This window comes from Pleurodeles waltl, chromosome 6, assembly GCF_031143425.1.
Source record: "Pleurodeles waltl isolate 20211129_DDA chromosome 6, aPleWal1.hap1.20221129, whole genome shotgun sequence".
NCBI classification, from domain to species: Eukaryota; Metazoa; Chordata; class Amphibia; order Caudata; family Salamandridae; genus Pleurodeles; species Pleurodeles waltl.
Window position 1 is genome coordinate 1,440,389,415 of NC_090445.1, and position 25,299 is coordinate 1,440,414,713.

At 42.7% G+C, this 25,299-nt stretch overlaps 1 protein-coding gene across 5 annotated transcripts in view; it reads left to right on the forward strand.

Moving 5' to 3' along the window:
- The window catches only part of KAT6B (lysine acetyltransferase 6B), a 346,743-nt gene that overhangs the window by 141,950 nt on the left and 179,494 nt on the right, over nt 1-25,299 (forward strand). For all 5 annotated transcript variants that reach the window (XM_069240850.1, XM_069240852.1, XM_069240854.1 and 2 more), the window contains exon 3: nt 22,416-22,524. In XM_069240850.1, the coding sequence (XP_069096951.1) occupies nt 22,416-22,524 (109 nt within the window). The remainder of the gene's footprint in view (nt 1-22,415; nt 22,525-25,299) is intronic.

The window sequence follows — 25,299 nt, forward strand, 5'->3', positions numbered from 1 at the left end:
GGTAGGTGTAGGAAGTTGGCTCTGTATGCACTATTTCAAAGTAAGGAATAGTATGCACAGAGTCCAAGGGTTCCCCTTAGAGGTAAGATAGTGGCAAAAAGAGAATTCTAATGCTCTATTTTGTGGTAGTGTGGTCGAGCAGTAGGCTTATCAAAGGAGTAGTGTTAAGCATTTGTTGTACACACACAGGCAATAAATGAGGAACACACACTCAGAGACAATTCCAGGCCAATAGGTTTTTGCATAGAAAAATATATTTTCTTAGTTTATTTTAAGAACCACAGTTTCAAATTTTACATGTAATACTTTAAATGAAAGGTATTGCAGGTAGGTACTTTAGGAACTTTGAATAATCACAATAGCATATATACTTTTCAAATAATTCACATATAGCTATTTTAAAACTAGACACTTAGTGCAATTTTCACAGTTCCTAGGGGGAGTAAGAGTTTGTTAGTTCTTGCAGGTAAGTAAACCACCTACGGGGTTCAAGTTTGGGTCCAAGGTAGCCCACCGTTGGGGGTTCAGAGCAACCCCAAAGTTACCACACCAGCAGCTCAGGGCCGGTCAGGTGCAGAGTTCAAAGTGGTGCCCAAAACACATAAGCTTCAATGGAGAAGGGGGTGCCCCGGTTCCAGTCTGCCAGCAGGTAAGTACCCGCGTCTTCGGAGGGCAGACTAGGGGGGTTTTGTAGGGCACCGGGGGGGACACAAGTTAGCACAGGAAGTACACCCTCAGCAGCACGGGGGTGGCCGGGTGCAGTGTGCAAACACACGTCGGGTTTCCAAAGTAAATCAATGGGTGACCAAGGGGTCTCTTCAGTGATGCAGGCAGGCAAGGGGGGGGGCTCCTCAGGGGTAGCCACCACCTGGGCACAGGGAAGGGCCTCCTGGGGGTCACTCCTGCACTGGAGTTCTGATCCTTCAGGTCCTGGGGGCTGCGGGTGCAGAGTCTTTACCAGGTGTCGGGATCTGGGAAGCAGGCAGTCGCGGTCAGGGGGAGCCTCGGGATTCCCTCTGCAGGCGTCACTGTGGGGGCAACTCTGGCTACTCACAGACTCGCAGTCGCCGGGGAGTCCTCCCTGAAGTGGTGTTTCTCCACAAGTCGAGCCGGGGGCGTCGGGTGCAGAGTAGCAAGTCTCACGCTGCCAGCGGGAAACACAGTTGTCTTGAAGTTGCTTCTTTGGAAACAAAGTTGCAGTCTTGGGTGAACAGAGCCGCTGTCCTCTGGAATTTCTTGGTCCTTCTAGAGCAGGGCAGTCCTCTGAGGATTCAGAGGTCGCTGGTCCTGGGGAAAGCATCGCTGGAGCAGTGTCTTTTAGAAGTGTGGAGACAGGCCGGTAGAGCTGGAGCCAAAGCAGTTGGTGTCTCCGTCTTCTCTGCAGGGTTTTTCAGTTCAGCAGTCCTCTTCTTCTTAGGTTGCAGGAATCTGAGTTCCTAGGTTCAGGGGAGCCCTTAAATACTACATTTAAGGGCGTGTTTAGGTCTGGGGGGTTAGTAGCCAATGGCTACTAGCCCTGAGGGGTGGGTACACCCTCTTTGTGCCTCCTCCCAAGGGGAGGGGGTCACATTCCTATCCCTATTGGGGGAATCCTCCATCTGCAATATGGAGGATTTCTAAAAGTTAGTCACCTCAGCTCAGGACACCTTAGGGGCTGTCCTGACTGGCCAGTGACTCCTCCTTGTTCTCATTATTTCCTCCGGCCTTGCTGCCAAAAGTGGGGCCGTGGCCGGAGGGGGCGGGCAACTCCACTAGCTGGAGTGCCCTGTGGTGCTGTAACAAAGGGGGTGAGCCTTTGAGGCTCCCCGCCAGGTGTTACAGTTCCTGCAGGGGGAGGTGTGAAGCACCTCCACCCAGTACAGGCTTTGTTACTAGCCACAGAGTGACAAAGGCACTCTCCCCATGTGGCCAGCAACATGTCTCGAGTGTGGCAGGCTGCTAAAACCAGTCAGCCTACACAGGTAGTTGGTTAAGGTTTCAGGGGGCACCTCTAAGGTGCCCTCTGGGGTGTATGTTACAATAAAATGTACACTGGCATCAGTGTGCATTTATTGTGCTGAGAAGTTTGATACCAAACTTCCCAGTTTTCAGTGTAGCCATTATGGTGCTGTGGAGTTCGTGCATGACAGACTCCCAGACCATATACTCTTATGGCTACCCTGCACTTACAATGTCTAAGGTTTTGCTTAGACACTGTAGGGGCACAGTGCTCATGCACTGGTTCCCTCACCTATGGTATAGTGCACCCTGCCTTAGGGCTGTAAGGCCTGCTAGAGGGGTGACTTATCTATACTACATAGGCAGTGTGAGGTTGGCATGGCACCCTGCGGGGAGTGCCATGTCGACTTACTCGTTTTTGTCCTCACCAGCACACACAAGCTGGCAAGCAGTGTGTCTGTGCTGAGTGAGGAGTCCCCAGGGTGGCACAAGATATGCTGCAGCCCTTAGAGACCTTCCCTGGCATCAGGGCCCTTGGTAACTGGTACCAGGGGTACCAGTTACAAGGGACTTACCTGGATGCCAGGGTGTGCCAATTGTGAAACAAAAGTACAGGTTAGGGAAAGAACACTGGTGCTGGGGCCTGGTTAGCAGGCCTCAGCACACTTTCAATTCAAAACATAGCATCAGCAAAGGCAAAAAGTCAGGGGGTAACCATGCCAAGGAGGCATTTCCTTACAGTAGGTTAATGTGTAATGTAAATTAATAAGATTGGTTGGCCATTTAACCCAATTATAAAATGCAGATACGTTTTGAAAAATGTAGAAACTTGTCATGACCGAAAAGCACTGCATACATAGTAGCATAGTTGAAAAACAAGTACCTATCTATGTACAAAAACAAAGTGGTTCCTTGGGTGTGTATATGTCATAACTTAAGTATGAGGACCAATTGAATTGCGCCTCGGTTGAACTGGTCATTTGACAGATTAAGCTTTTCTGAATCAATGGAAAAAGTGTACACATTCAAATGTTTACAATTATTTGTGCTGACACAGATGTATTCAAGGTGTTAAGAACAATGAGCAGTGATAATACACAAGTCTCAGGTGCGCAAAAGGGCAGTTACAGTGAAAGTGATTAAGCTGAAATAATCATTAGCTGCAATTGATTGGTGTAACACGAGATTAGGAGAAATGTGTGAATCATGTGCCTCTGAGTTTCAGCTGGAGACAAAGTCCAGAGGTAAAAATGTTATACATTCTACCCAGTTTTTTTTTTTTTTCCCAAGAGGCCTTTATCAAAACTTTGTTCGAAGTCACGAGAAGCCGGCATTTTTCTCTTTGAAAGGTGGCCATCCTAGTCACGTGAAATGCCCCTACTTTAATATTGTGGTAGCACTCGTGGTATAAGGCTGCTGTTAATGTTCTGGATAATCTTCAGGTTTAAAGTAATCTGACAATACTTTCTAATGTATTGTTGTACAGCTAATGGCTGGCGTGCTCGATCCACATTAGTACCTACCCCTTTTACGAACTGAATGGATACCAAAACACCATATCTGATGTAAAAGGTAGGGCTTTGGCAACAGCTAAATGCATCTGTTGAACATTGGCTGATTGACAAGTACTGTTTACAACAATTTCACTACCAGTGGGCAGATCAACTCCAGGTTAATAGAATCAGACTGATAATTTCTGTACGCCCAAGTCACGCAAATGATATGGTTTGTCATGCAGCAGCTCGTTTGTCGCAATGAGATTCTACATTCAAAGTTAGATTTTTTTGTACCGGAGTGTAAAATACAGCCGGGCCTCATCAGAGGAAGGTCAATGGCTACAAACACTATCGGGGATACTTGCCAAGTGTTTTACATCTTGTTCTGGATAGGTGCAAATATGAACACAATTCGCTAGTCTATAAACATTTTAAAATTCCCGTTCTTCATACTGACTTCTCATTAGTAATGGAATTCTTCTGTGTCCAAGCCACGTTTAGGAGGGTAAAATCTATGGCAGATCTTCAGGTTGTTAACAATCAATTCGAATCATTTAAAGAGGCATAATTTTACTCTGATTATCTTGAGAGATAGGCATGAAATCGGGCCATACTATACTGGGCACCCCTTAAACATCTCCTACTTCTTCAGTTACAACTTTCCCTAAACATCAGCCAGCAACTTTGCCAGCACCAGATCGAAGCACTATGCGCAGAGTTGTAGACACTTTTGTCACTAACAGCCAATTTGACCTAATCACATTTTTGGCTATCGATGGAATGAAGGATTTTTGCTCTTCGCTCTACTAGTTTCCATTTTTTGCACTCTGCCTAGAAATCTTACCAAAAGCAGTATTCAACTATTGATGGAGGTTTTAAGTTTGTATTTCTATAGATGTACTTTTATATTTCCTCCCGCGGGTCTGCTTGGGACAAAGTAAGCCTTCTCTAGACATGTTTTGGGTGTGAAACAGTTGAGTCATATTATTTGGTTCAACTGCCTCTTGCATGTATGTAAATTCATCAATCCTGCAAGATATGTACCATTCCTTCACCTGGGTTCACCACGGATGGCACTGAAAGAATCTCTCAAGCACAGACAAAAGTACGAATATTTGCGAGGACAACCTACTGAGAATCAGAAATACATCGTTGAGTCTGCTGGGAAGACATTAGCAATCCTTTCAGGCTCAAGATCTGACTGGCCTTTGCTGTTATGTGAACGGAGCAACTCTGGTGCTCTGTTTAATTTGGTTTTAGACACAAGTGCTCTTAAAGTATCAAACTTTGTTTGTGGGCTTGATGGAAGCAGAACTGCACACCCTGAAACTACTTTGTCTGTACAGTGTTAAATATAATGACACGGTCTAAGCGTATTTACTTGACAGACACCCTTTTATCTCACATTGAAAGCATGTATGTTGTGTTTCAGTGCACACTGGAGGGTGCGTCTGCGTAGCACACAGTGACTCTTGTAAATAAAATCCTTTTCTGGCAGGCGATTTAAGTTTAAATCCGCATTAGAGCTAAAGTAGAAAAGCAATGTGATTTTGCATGAAAGCCATTTCAAACAGTCTTCTTAGAAATCAATACCATTTTCTTTCATTACTTGTGTAGGAGGTTTGTGGGTTTTGGGCAATATTAGTTTGTTGATCCCTTAGTGCTCCACCTTAATGTTTGAGACTTGTTTAAGCACACAACCCAAATTTTATGTAGATGGTAGGCCATATTTGTTTTTCTGCGGTCTTAAAAATCATGTTGGTACTTAAGAAGGGAATGAGGGCTCCTCCACACACAGTGGTGTTAAACGTGCTTAATTTGTAAAAAAGTAGGGCGGATACGCTACTGCACCTTGAACTTTACAGCTCCCATAGCACAGTTGTACTGCGCAGGGCATTTGCAACGTTAACACGGTCAATTATGTAGAATTGCGGTAACCGTTAGGAGTGTTATAGGATGTAACTTTGTAGGTTGTGTTTTGTCTAGTTACTTGAAAATAAATAAATAAAATTTTGAATTGTTGTTTTTATGTCTTTGCACTAGACTACAAATTGACGTCAAGCACAAACCGCAATATTGTTTCTAATCACATGATGTGAGATAGGGTGCAACTGTCAGTCATTATAGAATTAAGTGGTTTTATTAACTACACGCAAATAGTAAAAAATTCTGGGGACAACGTTTTGTTGAAAGAACTACAATAAAACAATTAGGAGAGCACCGATCTTGTTTGTGTGCACAAATTGAAAGCAAATACTGACTGGTCCCTCACAAAATTGAAACTGCAAAGCCGTCTTTTCAAACAAACTAATCCCATTAGCTGTGCCTTCACTCAGTTGTCTAATGAAGAACCATCATTTAAAGCTACAGTTAACATCTTGTGCAAAAATCTACTGTTTTAGATCTCACCTACTGATGGTTGTCAAAATGACGTATTTGTTGACCTTACCAGAACTTATTTTGGGTGTCTGCCAGCTCTTTGCTTACTGCCTTTCTTGACACTTATTTGTTTGCTTATTTAGTGGCTTTCCTCCTGTTTGTTTGTTCCTCCACTAAAACATAGCTTCTTTACCGTCGTATTATTCACATGACTGATGTCCTTCGATTCGTCTTTCTGGGAACTAAGGGCCATATGTACGAACACTTTTTCCTATAGACACAGAATGGGTAAAAACCTTTGCTACATCTGGCCCTAAGTTTGTTAGCCCTCTATGGGAGTGCATTTTTTTTTCTCCCTCCCTTGTGTACTGCTTCCTTCCACAAATACCAGTCTTCACGCACTCCGTTTTGGTCCCTCTTCCCAGCTCGTCCTGTGCTTCTTCCAGCTCTGCCTTTTTTGCCTCCAGCTACTCCGTTTTTTTTTTCCCTCCATACCACTCCTTTTTGCTTCCTTTCTCGTTTACTCCCCTTCCCCCAAGTCTCCTGTTGCGGTGCTTTAAAAAAAAAAATTAAAAAAATCCTGCTTTCTGGAGGCCCAGCTTCTGTGTTTTTTTTTTGTTTTTTTTTGCTAGGACGCAAGGAACTATTTTACTCCTAATTAAATTATGTATCTATATACTTTTCACCACTTCTATTAGTCTGCCGTCTTGTAACAGCTTAAATAAAAAATGGCAGTTGGGTCACAGTGTCTCACACCTACATGGTGAGCCATGAGTGTAAACATTGTCGTGAATGGCCGCCATAGCATCCCCTAATTCTTTTTAACTTGTTGCTCATGTTGCACAACATTGCCAGAAAGAAAGTGTTGGTAAAACCAATGTTTATTTTAAAGTGTTTAATTAGATGATAAAATATTTTTTAAGGCAAACACTGAAGGGAAGTTAGGAGCTCTCAAAACACACATCCCCCAAATATTTAAAGGAAGAACATAAAACTTTATAGCGCATTTATATTTTGGAACGTTTATTGTTTTGTAAAGCACAAACAGCACTATCTGTAACACACAACTTTAAGGAAAGAGGTAATAATAAGCAAATGTGGTCTGTCCTTTGTAGTTGCAGCAGCAATGTCCGCAGCAATTGCGGGTGATTTGAGAATTTAAGCAAGCTGTGAAGTGTGCTATGACTTGGTTACAACCATCTCATTTTGATTTTCGGGTCCTGGTTTTTCTCTGCTGTGAGAAACCATAATAGATTCTCAGCCATTGTAAGCCTCTATTAGATTGAATTTGAGGCTGTACCACCAGTGACTTCTCTTTAAATTAAGTTTCGCTGCTCAGCATTGCTGGTTACATGCGAACTTTGGCATACGCTTGTCCAGGCGGAGCGAGGAAGGTTCTTACTTAGAGCTAGCTGTGGGCAGACATAACTGTCAGACAGGAGCCAAAATAAAGTGGTAATGGCCTGTTAAGGCATTATAATTATAATTTTTTTTGTTATTGTTTTGAAAAAGTGTATATTTTAAGTGCTTTGCTGTAGTTATACTGTTGGTGAAAGTTGCACAAACTACACTTGTTACCTCAAGATAGAAAGATGATTGACATGATTTTTATTTTTTTTACGGACCACAACAAATAAAAAATATCAATTTGACGTATATACATTTCTGAAACTTTTTCATTTTCCTAATATTTCTCGGAGCCCGTCCAAATGAGGTTGGGTTTTTGAACTGCAGTGCTGGGCCGAGTTAATTGCTCTTCTGTCCAACCGGCAGTTAAAACAATCACCCTAGAAATTAGGCCCATTTTAGAGGGATTAGTCTTCTCTTGCAAGAAAATGTGGGATGAACCTGTGTATTGTGATTAGCGGATATCAACAAGCACGGCAATGCCCACCAGGGACAGCAGAAGGAAAGGTAGAAGTGTGGCACCAGGCACAGCAGTGGTTCCCTTTTGATGTCTTGGAGAAAATTAACCAGTTTTGCAGTCAAGAGCAAAGCTTTTTCAGAGGTGTTTCCTGTGGGCTGCTGCCAGTGAAAATCAGTAGGGCTGATGTGGCATCTCTGGATTAGGCAAGGGGTGTCCACCTTCTAGGACAGTGGTTCCCAACCTTTTGACTTCTTTGGACCCCCACTTTGTCATTACTGGAGCCCAGGGACCCCCACTGAATCTTTAGTGGAATCTGGGGACCCCCACACCGAGTCATTACTGAAGTTGGGGACTTAATCTGCTAATATTATGTAATTTTCTAAGCATTCGCAGTAAGCAGTGACACCTGCCCAATCCAGAGATGCCACATCTGCCCTACTGATATTCACTGGCAGCAGCCCACATGTTGCACCATACCTGCACAGTGTCTTGGGATTTCAAAACATGTAAGAATAAAATGGTGGCAAGATACACCTCTGTGAAGAAGCTTTGAACTCCTGAGGAGACTTTGTGGACCCCCCAGGGGTCCCCAGACCACAGGTTCGGAAACTACTGTTCTAGGACTTTCCATTATTAAAGCCTTGCACAGTGTCTGAGATCTTGGGAAACCGATAACTATTGAAGGGTAGGTTAGCTTGCTGATGAACTCCTGTCTGGAGAATAGGGATCCACTCTGGTCTTGTACTATTTGAACTCTGTTGGCCCTCTTGTCAGGGCTGTGGTGCGGGTGGGTGACAGTAATGTTGGAGTTGCTGCTGACTGGAGGAAAAGGGAGGAGGGCTTCTTTGGACTTATGTTGGCTAGTTCTGTGGTGGCTACCACTGGAAGACTACATCTGGACACATTAACACCTTGCCAGTATCCAAGAAGCATGAGTACATGTGGAGTACAGATAAATGGTATAATCTCATAGCAGGCTGTAGAATACTGCTGCTGAGAGCGTGCGTAAAGGAAATGTCTAAGAACTGCAGGCAGTAGAGCAAGTTCCTGGAGAAGAGCATTCTAAAATACAGCGCAAGAAAACTAGAAGTTTTTAGGCCAGAACGGCAACTGGTGGTGGGACTGCGCCGTCAGGAGCACCAGAACATGTCTGAAAAGGCCCAACATGGGCAGATATATCTTCCTTTACCTTGATTGTGCAAGTGCAGCCTTTTTCTGCATCCAGATATGTCCCCTGCAGTTTGGTAGGGATGGTGGGCCCTCACAATCCCTGTCACGAGCAGCGGCATGTGATTAAATCCTCTGCGGAGATCTTGGGTGCTCGGTCCTCCAGGGGAACAGCAGAGGAAATATGCTATTGTGCTTTGAGGTAATTTAGAAAGGAGGATATCAGATGTACTAAACCTGCAGAGCCCCGTGGTGCACCGTACACTTCACCGTCTCTTGCTGCGTTCTGCAACCATAGGAGACGTGGCTGCCTGTGTAAGTTTGGACATTTGCTCGGTCTGCTCAGTTTTCCGTGGATTGCCCACGCGTGGAGCAGGGGCCCCAGAGTGTTTGAAAATCACTGCATCGAAAACAAAAATTCAAGGTTTACCACCTGCACTGGGCCTTTAACAAGGAAATTGCCCAGTAATGAAGTCTTGCTCCAGAAACTTCTGGTAGGACTCCAAAAATGTTCCGCCTTAGGTGTGCGGTGCCTAGAAGGCAGGGTACAGCAGAAATTAGTAATATTGTGCTGGGGCTACCAGCTAAATCAGATGAACCCGCCATACGTTCAGTGGCACTTCACGTTTAGCACAGTAAGACTTCCAGGGTCCTGTGACAGTGGGGAGAGGTTTTGGACTGAAACCAAGTACTCCTGAAAGCTGGGTTTTTACCCAGAGGCACGGAATGAAGCATTTCGTTTTGAAATGCTTCATTCTGGTAGAGGGGCTTATACTTTGCTGTTGGGCTGAACGGTGACTCTCTGACACAGCCGGTTTTTTTTTATTTTATTTTTATGAATGCACATTCCATGTTTGTTAAGCACATGGGAAAGGGGCTAACATGTTTTAACTATAGAAAATCAAAGTGCCCAAAGTAGTCCATGGCCCCATTGGGTGCGCCTAATTCTTATGATGGATGCGCAGTACTGCACCACTGAGGTTACCGCTGTTCCCTCTACCTTGGGAGCACTTCTGTTCTATTGAGCAGCAATTAAAAGAACAATCTGGTGTTTAGGCTGCACTGCTACCCTGATGGATTCTAACTACCCTGCCCTTGTATGAATAGCAGGCTCTATTTCCTCTAAAGAAGAAATGGCTTTGTCATTGCGGTCTTTCGCGCCGTTAAATAATTTATAGGATGTCACATTTATATATTGAAACAAATCCGAGCTTCCAATCTCATTTATATCCCAGATGACTTTCCCTTCTCTGACGAAAGGAGCCAGACCTGGCCGTAAGCCAAAAAGCTGTCTGTCCTTTGCACAACCTTTTGCGAAAAAAGGTCAAAGGTTGCTGCTAGTTCAAAGGCCCGAAAGATGTGTTTTTTTTCTTCACCAGACCTAATAATTGTCAGCTTACGGACCTACCACAACATTCTTGGTTCCTACAACACTAAGTGAATCAATTATTCAGTCCATGAGGGAATCTCACACAGCCATACGACCGCAGATTTCTAGCTCCTGCCTGATCCAAAGCTGCATCTAGGATGTGATTTAAAAAAATTAAAAAAAATTAAGAAAATGTGATGCTTTAAACGCTTTTGGATAGCAACTAGAACTGTGTGTGCATGTATATATAAATTCACTGACAAAAACAAAGGTACAGAGACGTTCTAGTTAGGTTCTGAACTTACTTGTACAAAACCTTAGTTTTTTTCTTTTTTAATTTGATTGCTATTGCTTCACTCTTATTTTTAATAATGTTAGAGAAGGTGTCATGGGCGCTGTAATATCTGGGGTAATTAGCAGTGCATGGCGAGGATGCGAGTTATAGTTATTCGAAATAACTGCTGAATTTCTAAGGTTTTGTACGAGTAATTTCAGGACCTAACTAGAATGTCGCTGTAAATTTTTAGTTTTTTGTTTTTTTTCCAGTGAATTTCTATGGTTGTTTTTAATTCTAATTCTATTTCCTAACTATAATATCCTTGTAGCCTTAGTCCCCCGCCCCTCCCCCCCCCAGTGATTTTTGTTGTTGTTTTTTTTTTATTATTTATTTTTTTAATTTATTTTTTTACGTAAAGTAATTCTAATTACTATGGTAAATCGTCTAGGTCCTGTGGCCATCCCTCTATAAACACCCAACCCAATGTGCGACCTTCAGCTGTGCGCCGCACAGGTTGGCCACAGGGCCTCTCTCTCGCGCTCTCTCTGGATGTGAGACTAGGTGTGAGGGTGTCTCTGGGCAGACAGTGGGTGTGTCTCTCAGTGGGCCTGTGAACGGGTGTTGAATGTTTGAGTGGGTCTGCCATTGGGTGCGTGAGTTGGTCTGAGTATGTCTGTGTGGGTGCGTCAGTACCTGTGTGAGTGACTGCTACAAAGGAACCTCACTTGCCCTTTTATGCAACAAGAGTGCACAGCTTTGCACAAAATATCTTCTCAAGTGGAGTTCTTCTTTCCTCTGAGTAAAGGTCCAGTATGTATTCTACACTGTAGCTGTGTAATGGACTACGAGAAAATGTCACCCTTGACTGTGTGCTTTTTTGCAATGTTTCCTGAAATCTGTGATATCACAAATCCTCCTTTAGAGAGGCCAATGAGACTACAAAGACGTAAATCTCTAGCAAACCAGGGTCTGTTTATCTTTATGAAGTAAGGGCTTCTTTGTTTTGTGGAGATGTCCTTGAATTTCTTGGCGTCAAGATTGCGTCTTCAAAACTAGTAAGAAATGCACTGGGGAGGGCTTTTGTAAAGCGGTCCCTCATCTTGGTAAATTTCAGAAAGACCTTTGGATACTACTAAGCTGGAGAGTGCGGGGCCAAGAGGGCAGAGCATCCAGGTGATTTGCATACTTGTAGAAATTCAAAGGGAGACGCAGGCCTGGGGCCTTGAAAAATTTGCGGATCTGCAGACTTAGACTTTTTTCCCTTCTATTTTTATTTTTATTATTTTTTTTTTAATGCTTTTTTAACTCTGGAAGGCTCCTTGGCGGAGCCCAGACCAAGTGCTTCTTTTTTTTTTTTTTTTTTTGGCGGGGGGGGTTGGAATCAGCAGAAGCAGAGTCCCAAAAAGCCAACCGGATATCATCATGGGGACAGTTGGATCGGCGTCCCTAGATACCTATATTATTTAAAGTCTCATACCCCAAAAACTACTGAACTGATTTACACCAAATCACAATCATGCCTTTCTGCCAAATTTGGTCTAATTCTGTCCAGCATTTCAAGCTGTAGTCGTGTATAAAATCCCTATAGGTTAATGCATTAGAAAAATGTAACTATAACTCGTGGCCTTGCCATGCACATTTTTTTCCATTAGATATTGGGTTGATATTTTCAATGATGTTATCAAAGATGTAATGAGTGCCGTAATTTGTGGGGTAATTAGCAGTGCATGGGGAGGGCATGAGTTGTAGTTGGTTTCAGGGTGATCCGTCAAGCAGGGGCTGAGAAAAAGGGCCATGTGTCCCAAAACTCGTTTTCACACCACCTGCAGCCCCGGGGACCAGCACCTCCCTGGGCTATACCTGTTGGAGAGGGGCAGGGGGTGCCACGCGGCCCACCTGGGGGTTGAGGGGGTCACTGATGGCTTTGGGGGTCCGTCACCCCCCAGGGCAGTGTCCTATGTCCTGAGAGTGCACACCCCCAGAACATAGCTGTCTGCTTTTGCTAGATGGGAACTGACAACACCCACCAAGCAAAAGCAAAGACCACTTTCTGACAGTGGGAGCTGTCAAACAGCTCCTGCTGTCAGAGCGCAGTTTTCATCTGTTTTCCTTGCACGCAAATATGGGTAAAGGGAAGACAGATGAAAACATTGCTCCTGCAAGCAATTTCATTCATTCATTTGGGGGGGGGGGGGGGAACAAAGGTTAAAGGGACGTTCTAGTTAGGCTCACATTTTAAACATAACTAACTATAACGGGTGCATTTCTATGGTTTTGTATTTCAAATAGCTATAACTCGTGCCCTAAAGTAACTAACTCCCACTCACCCCCCCCGCTTTTATTTATCATGTTGCCCCGGGGAGGTGGGGGGGACCCTGGGGTTTTTCATAGCCTGGGTTGGGGGGGGGGGGGGGGCTGTGGTATACCCCCTCCTTCATAATCATACCAAGAATGCCCCTGGGACCTGGTCCACCAAAGGCAATATTAAAAAAAAAAAAAAAAAAAAAAAAAGTGGGGGGAGACCGTGCTTGCTTCCTCCTACCCCCCTCTATCTCAGTGAAATTTGACAATATTTGCAGATTTTGCTGTGCATTAAAAAAAAAAAAAAATATATATATATATAACTGACCCAGCACCTTTATCTTTTTGTTTGCTTTTGAGAGCTGGCGCAGTCTCAAAATGGCTGCCACACTTCCTGGGTGAAGCGTTGGCAGCCAGTTAGATCTCTGCACAAGATCTAGAGGATTTGCGAAGTCTTTGTGCTTCTAGATATACAAATTTGGTTTTCCTTCAATATCTGGAAAACTACTGAATGGATTTACAGCAAATAAGAAACCATGTAATCTGTGGGCCAAAGCTACTTTTTTGCCAGATTTGATGTAATTCCGTCCAGGGGTTTGGGTTGTTGGGTTGCAGGTGTGTTCAAGGAGTCAGTAGGAATTACTATGGCAAACACACTTTTGGACTCTTCTCCCTCCCTGCCCCCCCCCCCCCCCCCCCCCCCACCCCCCCCAACCCCCCCAACCTTCTTTTTAGCTCACCAACACTTGACAGAACACCCCAAAACTTTCCATGCACAATAAGAACGCAGAAGGCACTTTTTTGGGGGAAAATTTCATGAAGATTTGTCAGCAGTGGCAGAGATACAGCAAGGTCAAAAAACACTTTTTACGTGAAAACGATGTCCTAACTACCTACTGACGACTGCCAGTAGGTAATGTGTGTATGTGTGTATATGTGTGAGATAGATAGATCTATGTCTAGAGAAAGAAACATTTCTGAGATGCCTACGCAGATGCATGAGCATCAGGCTTCAGTTGTATAACTGGTTAATTGCCTAGTGCATAATTAAACCAAATAATGTAATCGTTAAACGATGCAACTTATCTCCATTAGCGAAAACACTGATAGAACAGTGCTCACGTCCTCTGTGTGCGCTCCCTTTGACTCAATAGAGCCACCGCCAAAGCTAATGAGGGCGAGAGCGACCCTCTTCACGAAGAAGGAACACTGCACAGCAGCGAAAACCTCACAGCACGACTATTTTTAGATCTGCCGGCGTCAAGAAACGGTCTATCCTACTAGTCACAATTTTAATGTGCCAAACTTCTCTCCAAGTGTGAATTTGCCTCATGACAAGATCTCACTGCACCTGCTTTGGTAGCCATATCTAGGACTGCTTTTTGAATTGAGGTTAATATTCATACAGTGTCTTTGAAGTGGCCTGAGGGCCGCATCTCGGCACACTATAACAAGAGCCCAGGAAGTATTTCTGCAGAGAGCATTAAAGTAATTTTATCTGTAGTGCTTGTCTTCATGCATGTGTTCACTATAGCATTTCTAATTGCAATGGAGCTTAGTAAATGATAGCTGCTATTTCAATCGCGTATAGTTGAAAAGAGCCAGTCACTATTACACTAGTTTTTTTTTTCATGATTGTTATCCTCTATCTTGTGACACACCTCAAAATCGGATTCCTTTGCACATATCTCAAATCGTAGAGCAGGCTTCTAACACTTATGTACAGTTAACAGGCTTTCCCCACTCATAACCCATGTTGCCAGCTATTTCATGACTAATATCGGGATGGGTCATCTGTTCAAGGGCAGGATGGACTCTGCAAGCCACCCGCCATTTAGTCGAGTTACTAGTAGTTTTGGCCAAAAGTAACAGTCCTGCTTTCACTCCTAATCTCTTTGCGCGTAATATGAATCCGGGGCAACTGCATCCCCAAAGCCGGATTAGAGGAGGCGGGCTGGGTGACATTTTAGCAAACAAATGTAGATATGTCAGTCTGCCTGTAGTAAAGAGCTGTGGCATTTGTTAGCAATCCCAGGTGTTTGATTGCAGTCTCCAGACATTATAGTGCACAAAAGTGTATGGAAGTATCTGTTTCTAAGGTATATTAATAAAACAAAGCCTCCAAACTGATCTATGGGGATAAAATTAAAAAATCTGTAAGTGATAATCCGTTTATTTGGCGGCACTTGCTCCTTACGTCACATTTCTTGGGTCCTTCTGTGATAGGTTAGCGGCGGTTGTTGTATGGCTCTAAAGTATCGGAGCAATTAATGTCTTTCCTGAAACATGTATATCCTGGCTTTTTAGCTGTTTTCTTTGGTGATTATCAATGTAAAAATTAAATTTATCCTCATTTTTTTGCAACCAATATTCAGTTGAGATGTTTCTTGCCTCAAACCTCTGACATTCAGGGTCCTCAGTGGGAGTGGTGGGAAAGGGACGACGGGGTAAAGGTGTTTCGTTTTCTTCCTTAAGTAATTTTCGGTGGCTAGTTGTTTCCTACTGGTGTGTTTACAAGCTGCCATTCTTAACCCCTTCTCTGCCAGGCCTTTTCCCCTCCTCTGCCGAGCCTTTTTTTGGCTATTTGGGGCAGTTCGCGCTTAGGCCCTCATAACTTTTTGTTCACATAAGCTACCCACGCCAAATTTGCGTCCTTTATTTCCAACATCCTATGGATTCTAGAGGTACCCAGACTTTGTGGGTTCCCCTGAAGGAGGCCAAGAAATTAGCCAAAATACAGTGAAAATTTTGTTTTTGTAAAAAAAAAAAAAAAAAAATGGGTAAAAAAGGGCTGCAGAAGGCGGCTCGTGGTTTTTTCCCCCTGAAAATGGCATCAACAAAGTGTTTGCTGTGGCAAGATAACCATCTTCCCAGCTTTCAGGAACAGGCAGACTTGAATTAGAAAACCCAATTTTTCAATACAATTTTGACATTTTACTGGGACATACCCCATTTTTACTATTTTTTGTGCTTTCAGCCTCCTTCCAGTTAGTGACCGAAATGGGTGAGAAGCCAATGCTGGATCCCAGAAAGCTAAACATTTCTAAAAAGTAGTCAAAATGCTGAATTCAGCAAGGGATCATTTGTGTAGATCCTACAAGTGTTTCCTATAGAAAATAACAGCTGAAATAAAAAATTTAAATTGAGGTGAAAAAACTGCCATTTTTCTCCACGTTTTACTCTGTAACTTTTTCCTGCAATGTCAGATTTTTTAAAGCAATACACCCTTACGTCAGCTGGACTCTTCTGGTTGCAGCGATATATAGGGCTTGTAGGTTCATCAAGAACCCTAGGTACCTAGAGCCAATAAATGAGCTGCACCTTGCAATGGGTTTTTATTCTATACCGGGTATACAGCAATTCATTTGCTGAAATATAAAAAGTGAAAAATAGGTATCAAGAAAACCTTCGTATTTCCAAAATGGCCACAAGATAAGGTGTTGAGAAGCAGTGGTTATTTGCACATCTCTGAATTCCAGGTGCCTATACTAGCATGTGAATTACAGGGCATTTCTCCAATAGACGTATTTTTTACACACTGTCTTACATTTGGAAGGAAAAAATGTAGAGAAAGACGAGGGGCAATAACACTTGTTTTGCTATTCTGTGTTTCCCCCACGTCTCCCGATAAAAATGGTACCTCACTTGAGAGGGTAGGCCTAATGCCTGCGAAAGGAAACACAATGTGGACACATCACATTTTTTCACAGAAAACAGAGGTTTAGCAAACCAGCGCATTTTTGAAAACTAGACACCTAGGGGAATCCAAGATTGGGTGACTTGGGGGGCTCTGACCAGGTTCTGTTAACAGAATCCTTTGCAAACGTAAAAATTTGGCCAAAAAAACACTTTTTCCTCTCATTTCGGTGACAAAGTTCTGGAATCAGAGAGGAGGCACAAATTTCCTCCCACACAGCGTTCCCCCAAGTCTCCCGATAAAAGTGGTACCTCACTTTTGTGGGTGGGCCTACTGCCCCAAAACACTATCTGGACACATCAAAATTATCGAATACAAAACTGCTTGTTTTTGTGGGGGCACCTGCGTTTTTGGTCCTGGGCTCGGCAGCCTTCTAGGGAAACCTACCAAACCCAACACCCGAGGGAGTCCAGTGAGGTGTGACTTGCGTGGCTCCCCCAATGTTTTCTTAACCAGATCCACAGCAAACATCAAATTTAGCTAAAAAAATATCACATTTTCCCCACATTTCTGTGTGGGATCGCCGCACTGGGACACATTTCATACCACCCAATGGTCGCCTCAGTCTCCCGGTAAAAATTATACCTCATTTGTGTAGGTGGGCCAAGTGCTTGTGAAAGGGAAGAGCCAAAAACATGTCGATATTGAGGGGGAACCAAAAGGGCAGTTGGCAAAAAAAAAAAAAAACATTTTTACGCTGACAAGTGCAGCAGAATTTTTATCGGTATAGATGAGACAATGCTGTGTGGTAGGAATTTTGTGGATTCCTGCAGATTCCGGAAGGTTCCATCACAAAAATGTGGGAAAATGTGTGATTTCCAGCAAAGTTGGAGGTTTGCAGGGGATTGTGGGTGCAAAAATGGTGCGGGGTGCATGTGAAACACACCACCCTGGAATCACCCAGATGTTTAGTTTTCAGATGTGTCTAGGTCTTGTGGATTTTTCTACATGGCAGCGTCCCAAAGTCCGTAAAGTGCAGCCTTCACCATTCCAAGTGGGACGATTTGAGAGTAAGCCAAGCTCTCATGGCCTAAATGAAACACTAAAACCCCAAATAATCAAATGTCTTCTTGCTTGCTCTGGGATAAGATGTTTTAGAGTGCGGGGGAGAGCTGAAAGACTGTTACCCCCTTCAGTTGAGGTGGGGCGTAACCAGGCCCATACTGGTTGGTAGCCACCACCCCAATATTTTTTTGTTTAAAAAAAAAAAAAATCCCTGGCATCTAGTAGACTTTCTGCCCCCCCCCCGGGGTGTGGATCAGGGGTAATTGCCCCATCTGCCCACTGGTGGGCAAACCAACTTTGGCTCCATTTATTTGAAAAAAAAAAAAAAACTTCCCTGGCCTCTGGTGGGCTTTCTGCCTTCCACAAATAGGCCAATCTGCCCCATTGGGGGCAGATATGGCCAACAGTAATGTTCCCCCATGGGGAGCGACCCTTAATCAAGAGGCTGCCCCCTAAAGAAAACACACGCATACACACACACACCAATCCCTGGCGCCTAAGTGGTTTCTGCCCCCATGGGGGCAGATTGGCCTAACAAAAATCGGCCGATCTGCCCCAATGGGGGCAGAAATGGCCTAAATACAATTTGCCCCTCCAGGGGAGTGACCCTTGCCTAAGAGGTCACTCCCCATCTGTAAAACAAAAACAAAAAATCCCTGGTGCCTAGTGGTATAGGCTGAACTTCCCCCCAGGGGGACAGAAATGGCATAAAATAAATTTTCCCTCCAGGGGAGCGACCCTTGCCTAAGGGGTCGCTCCCCTTGCGTGAAATTCACGAAAACAAACAAAAAACAACTCCCTGGTGTCTAGTGATTTCTATCCCCTTTGGGGGCAGATTGGCCTCATAAAAATAGGCCAACCTGCCCCCAAGTGGGGGGGGGGGGGGGCAGAAATGTCCTAAATATAATTTGCCCCCTATGGGAGCGACCCTTGCCTAAGGGGTCGCTCACCACCTCTTTTAAAAAAAAAAAAAAAAAAAAAAATCCTGGTGCCTAGAGGTTTCTATAGTTCAGTTCAAAATGTTTGTTTTGTTGGGTAGTTGTGTGTGAACGCTGCCTTTATGACTCTGCCATGGAAAATGGGATTACTGGATGATTAAATAAAATGAGTCTGAGTGAAATCTCATAACGCAAGCATGGACTTATCAACTTTTTAGTACTTTCTAATCTTTAGTATAATATGAAGTCAAGCAAACAGACAGCCTCTTCTGTGAGAGACTCCTGGAGGGGGCAGACATCTTATGTCTACACAGTGGCCAACTTCACTACTGGGATTGATGGAGGTTTTCATCCTTTGGCTCTAGTGGGGTAACTTCGCTGGAGTCCTGGGGTATTGAGGTTATTGTTGGCGGGGGAGTTTGAGGGAGTACCCTGTCTCCTTTGATTGGGGCTTAGATCGAGAAGCTAGAAAAAAACCTTGCATGCTACCTTCTTGGAAGTACTGTTCAGTCCAGATCTTCGTGCGAACACTTAGAGATCAGAGGGGGAGTAATAGACTTCCTAGTTGCAGTGGTTGTTTGGAAACACATGCTTTACATTCTGCTTCTTCGTGGTGCTTTGTATGTTCTTCTCCAGAAACATAGCTGCTTCCTTCCTGCAGCCTGGTCCTTTGTGTAACGTGCTTAAGAGTATCACAAAATTCATTTTAAAACTTTTTCTCAATTTTTTTCTCTATTTTTATCAAAACTGAGTCACCCATTTCCCAGATGTCAGCTTGGTTCGCTTATGAACTTTATAGCTTGTGTGGAGCAATGTCTCCCAATATAATTCTAGTGTTCTTTTCTGCTTTTGAGATTTCTAATGACTTTTGATGGTCCTGGCTGGAGTCAGTAGACAAAAAGAGTAGCATAGTCTGAAATTTATTTTTATTCAAGGTAGGTTCTTACTTTGTAGGTTTTGGTTTAAGAAGTTTTCTTTTGAAGATGTTGATAGTGCTTTATTTCTTATTGTTGAATTGTGCTTGCATTTCAATTGCCACCTACCTGTTTTCATGTAGAGGGGAGTTAGTTGCAGGTTAATAAAAGGAGACTTCAGGTTACTATGGAGGTTCCCTTTTGTGTACAGGATGGCATCAACTAGGATGAATAGCTGATTTTGTGCTCATCCATGATCAGCACTTTTGCTTAATGAAGGTTCAGACTCATGTAGGGTGTTCCTAAAAGGACTATACATAGTAATCTTAGCCTCTGTTATTGCTGTATGAACCGAAACTTTAACTGTTGTACCATACTAACTTAAGCATGTGATGGTGTCTTGGTAACCCTGCGTGTGGCTTTTGAAATTCTGGTTAACTAAGCATTGGCTTCATGACCTGCATTTATCCTAGATTCGGGAAGGACATACATATGAATTTTTGATAACTGCAGGCTGCATCCGATAGTCTCTGAACCACACTAACCACATCTAACTAGACCGGAGTGGCTCAGTGTCTGCTGCCCAAAAAAACCTACCCAGACCGATGGGTGCAAAGTAATGAGCGTGCTTCAAGCACTTAGAATGTCTCTGCTAGTGCAAAAAGACCTGAGTTTCAATCTTTGCGTGATGAGTTGGGCACTGATAAGTCACAGCCACCTGGATGCAGGACAGAATAAAAGGATCACAAAGTTTCCTTCATTATTAAACTGGCTAGCATCCCACATTACCATTGATCATTGACAAAACAAAATAAGGCAAAAAGAATTCAAGGCTATCACAGCACATCTAAAAATTAACTGCATGAAGCATTTAAATCAAAGCTTAGTGTCTTGCTTGCTGCCTGCCTTGGATTTCTGTATGTAACAGACTATAATTGTTTTTACACTTTATGGGTCTGTTTCTCTTAGAATAACTTGGGAGTTGTAACCATCCGGTATGAAGGTCTGTGTGTAATGTAAAACCTGAAGTCTAGGCATAACATGCACACTCTGGTACCTTGGCTCTCTTTTGTAACCTAGATCTGTAGGGACTTTGTGATGTGCTGGCGAATCCATCATTTGTGGTTGATGTTTGGCCCATGTATCAGGGATGTATAGTCTGATGCCTAGGACACATTGTTTAAGGTCAATGGCAACACGTTTTCCTGCTTATTTTGTCCTTGAAACAAGTAGGCCCATCACCCTGCAGCACAAACCATTTGGCTGCCAGTTTACAGGGAAGGGAACTGTCAGCAGTTGGTGATAATTGTGTCCCTATGTTAATGCTGTTTGAACTTGTATTTATGGTTTATTAATGCAAAGCCTTTATTATTAGGGTGAGCAATCTAAATAAGTGCTGTAAGGGTGCCCTGCACTAATGACAGTGGTTCCAGTTAAAAATAAAAAAAAAGTGTGTACACGTTTGGAAGGTTTAACAATATGACGCTAAGTATAATACTCCCAAAATACTCTCTGATTCAGTACAAATATTTGCAGAAGCTTGCAAGAAATATTGATGATTCTTTTCTTTCAAATTAAAATGTTTAGAAAAAAATGCAAGTAGATAAAACGTTTTGCTAAATGACTGAATTGTGAGGAACTATTTCTTCAAAGCATCATTTAATAAACTGCTGATGCATCCTAGTATTTCCTAAAAATATTCCTAACTGTAAATCAGTGTAATCATTTTCAACAAGATTATGTGAAACATGAAAATAAACAATCCCTGGCAAAGCCAACTGATTCAACATTGGTTATCAGTCTTTTAGTTTTGTCAATGTGTTTTGTTTTGATATGGCCTTTGTAACACTTGGCTACTGTAAGACCCTCACCATTTTAACAAACATTGGCAAAAAGCAAAAACAAAGTGGTCTGAAAAAGCTCATGTTGCCACAGTAGTTTCTGGCATTGAACAAAACAACTTTGTGTGCCAATATACTCCTTGTGGAGGAGCAGAATGATATCATTAAGAGTAAAGCCGGCCGATAGATGGGTAGAGAGAAATAGAATTTTAATAAACACAAAATGTCTTGGTTAACAGACCTTATTGGGGGTCCAATTCTTAAAGAAAGCCTTCATGAATTCACAAGAATTTACAGAAGTGGACTAGGAAATTGTGCTCCTAGAGCATATTTGTGAACTGTATTTTAGCATGAGCAAATATGCATGTGTAGATTTGCTCATGCAAAAATCTGAGCATTTACAAGTTAACTTTTCTCCAACCCTTGAACTTTTACTTCTGCACTTGTCAGGAGTAAATTTCCAACCTTTCTCAGTATGGGAAACGATTAGAGAAGAGCTGGTGAAAATCCTCAAAACATGCACTTTAGTAGGTAGTATTCAAGCCCTACTATAGTATTAGCCCTGGCATAATCAGAGAGGCTATTTATTATTGGAACTCTTAAGTAATGACATTGCTGCCATAATTAATCACCGCACTACATGGCACCAAAGGGACAAGTATTCTTATTTTTTTTTCTTCCCCAGGACAAGTAGATTTATGAAGCAACCTGTCCAATTGACAGTTAGCCATTGTATTAAATTCCACACCCCTGAACTATACTTGTACTTTAAGAAGTCTCCTATTTATTGTATACTTACCTAAATCAGCAAGCTATACAGTTAACACTGGACAGATGAGATGAGAATGCTCGCATTCCATTTTTGCTCTCACGGTAATCCATTGTCACAATTTACTTAAATTTAACTGAGCCAGAGTTAAAATATATATCAGCCTGCCTTCGTCCATAGTACAACCTTTTAACTAACTCCCAAGAGGCCACTCGTGCACACAAGTGGGTTTGCAGTGTGCGTGTGGCTCGTGCGCGCTAGGAGGACACTGCTTTTGTACACTCCCTGTGGAAGGGCATGAAAATGAATCGTTATTGATTATTTCAAGTGCCCATCGGGGTGGGCCGCTTTAGTTTACAAAGCAAACAAGTGTAGCAGTATAGATGATTTAGTTTGCACAATACTTTTTAGTGAATATGCTTTTAATTTAATTGCTTATTTATTTTTTTGTCACCAGCCGCGAGCGGATCCCATTCCAATTTGTAGTTTCTGTTTGGGGACGAAAGAATCCAATCGCGAGAAAAAGCCGGAAGAACTAATCTCCTGTGCAGACTGTGGCAGCAGTGGTGAGTACTTCAGATTTTCTAACTCGTGCCATTTGTGCTAGATATGGTCCAGAGGGATAGACCCTGAATGCTATAATTAAAGGAGCGTTAAGAACTGTTACCATTGTCTTTTACATCCTTTCCGATCGATAGCTATTCACTCCCGAGAAATGTATGTGGTTGTCTTATATGGGAAATAAAGGGGGCTAAATGCAACGTTTTACTCCTGCAAACTTTGCAGAGTTTTTATTTTTTGTTAATTTTTTTTTATTTTTCAAATGTCGCTGCAACTGTGTGGGAAAAGTCCTGCGAAAGTAGTTGTTTTTTGGCCGGAAAACAGTCTCAGAAAAAAACTTTCACTGGACAAAAGATCTTGGAAAAAATATTTTGCCTAGAAAATTCTTTCACAAACAATTTCACGTAGTCATCATACTTTGCAACCTTAAACCTAGCAGGGGCAACTTGCTTTTAAAAACATACCGGTTATAGACAGCCCTGTATTTATGAGAAGGTGATAACAGAATTAAACCACGGCTACCAGCAATGTGTGTAAATCAATTTACAAGAATGAGCGAAACCACGACACATCTGTTCTGGAACAGTTCCCAGGCTTCAGGAGAGAAGAGTGTTTTGTTGAACTAAATGTCGTTCTGTTTAATCTTTTCTCCATATATACAATAATATTAGCGATTAGATGTAAACTGCACAGCCTTAAATTGATTTAAAACTGTTTCTCTATTATCTCAGTAAATATTCGTAATGAGTGTTACATGGCTCAAAGAAAGACCATGAATAAGCAATGAAAGCCTATGCTTCCTAAGCCTGAAAAGTGTTTAACCTTTACAAAATCGATAGGTGGAAAGTAAATTAATTTCTCCACCAAGGGTAATTGATTATTTCACTCCCACAAAAAACGCGCGCACACAGAAAATACTCCGGCATTCCCCCGCGCACATTCTCGGCCACCACACAACCCACAAACACATTTACACATTACTCTCGCTCACCACACCCCTTCACCTACAAACACCATCAAACCTATCATACAACATACATCACAGGCATAAACTGCATGATTCACCCAGTCACTCCCCACACTCCTCTCACCTGCACTAAAGCTTCCACCACCTCATTTCTTTATCACATAGACATTCACTTTGTGGTTACTTTAGCGTTTACTCAGAAATCTTGAATTTCTTAACCTTCATCACAGAAGAAACTCGAAAATAGATATGATTAACTATATGAATTAACTTAACTACCCTTTCTCCACATTAAGCGTACCCACGTCCTTATGTGGCCTTATTTTAGTCTGTATTTTGGGTGTTGCATAGGCTTTCTGCAGATACATAAACTGAATGATCTGAACGTGCTAGCTGTGAGAGGCCCCATGCAAACAGGGGCATTTCGTTCTCTGAAACCAACAATGACCTGTTTAAAACACAAAAACAGTACTTCCAAGTCTAGGGCGATGTCCTTGAAGGCAACTAAAGCATCAGGTTACACCATAGAGTACAGACTCCTGCTGCTTTGCCTCAGAAGTAGCAGGAGTCTGACTTCTTAATTGCACCGTCTGTGTTCTCCCTCTGGCTTTTTTCAGCAGCCTAAATATTGTTCATTCTTCTCCATCTCTGTTGAAGTCTTCTGTGGAGGCCCACATCGTGCACTTTGTTTGCCAGTGCACTTCAACAATTACATCCCTATTTTAAGATCATACTTTACCATGCTGTATACTACCCTTACATCAGTGGCTCGTAACTCTACCTATACATCGCCAGCAAATTAAATCAAAAACAGGATCTTTGAAATTAGCCTCCCAGTCGGTGACCCTTGAGATGGCAGAGGTTCCTGAAAATTAGTGGCAATAAAATCTGAATTGCTGTTTTTCAATTCTATAAAATGCCCACCCTCCTTTACATCAAAATCTGCCTTGATGTCATTTGGAGGTGAAAATAAATGACTTCTACACGCGTATGCCCACTTAATAAATTCTTGTACTACTGTCATGTTAACTATTAAATTAAAAAAGCACATTCCAAATCAAAAAGTGTCAATTCTTTGTTATCAAGACAAAATTCTACAGGTCCCCTTGTGATAAACTGCTTCAATGATGCATGTTAAAAAAAAAAAAATAGAGAAAATAAAAAGAACCTCAAAAGATAAGTTGCCCGTATGTCACAAATGACGCTGCATGTCTAGAATTGATCTGTGGTTTGCACATTACACCATTACTCCACATTTCAAACCCACCTCCCACGAGGCTTGCCGATAGGAATGGGACTCGCTATAAATTCCTGATTCGGCTGTGTATAACTCAAGATGACAAATCAAATTACATATTTCTGCTTACTGTACACATCTCCAGGTGTTTCAACACCAGAGAAATTCCCTGGCAGTCCAGCTACTTCGAGAGGTGTAGAGCCTCCTCACACAGGACCAAAGACCTTATAACGCCGTGTTTGTTGCTGTAGCTCATGGCACTGGTGTTGTCCATGAGCAACTAAACCAGCCATCCTCTGATTGTGGGCAGGAAGGCCTTCAATGGCAAATCAGGGGCATTTCGTTCTCTGAAACCAACAATGACCTGTTTAAAACACAAAAACAGTACTTCCAAGTCTAGGGCGATGTCCTTGAAGGCAACTAAAGCATCAGGTTACACCATAGAGTACAGACTCCTGCTGCTTTGCCTCAGAAGTAGCAGGAGTCTGACTTCTTAATTGCACCGTCTGTGTTCTCCCTCTGGCTTTCCACCTGAACTACAACTAATTGATGCTGAGTCAAGCTTCCGCTGGAGAC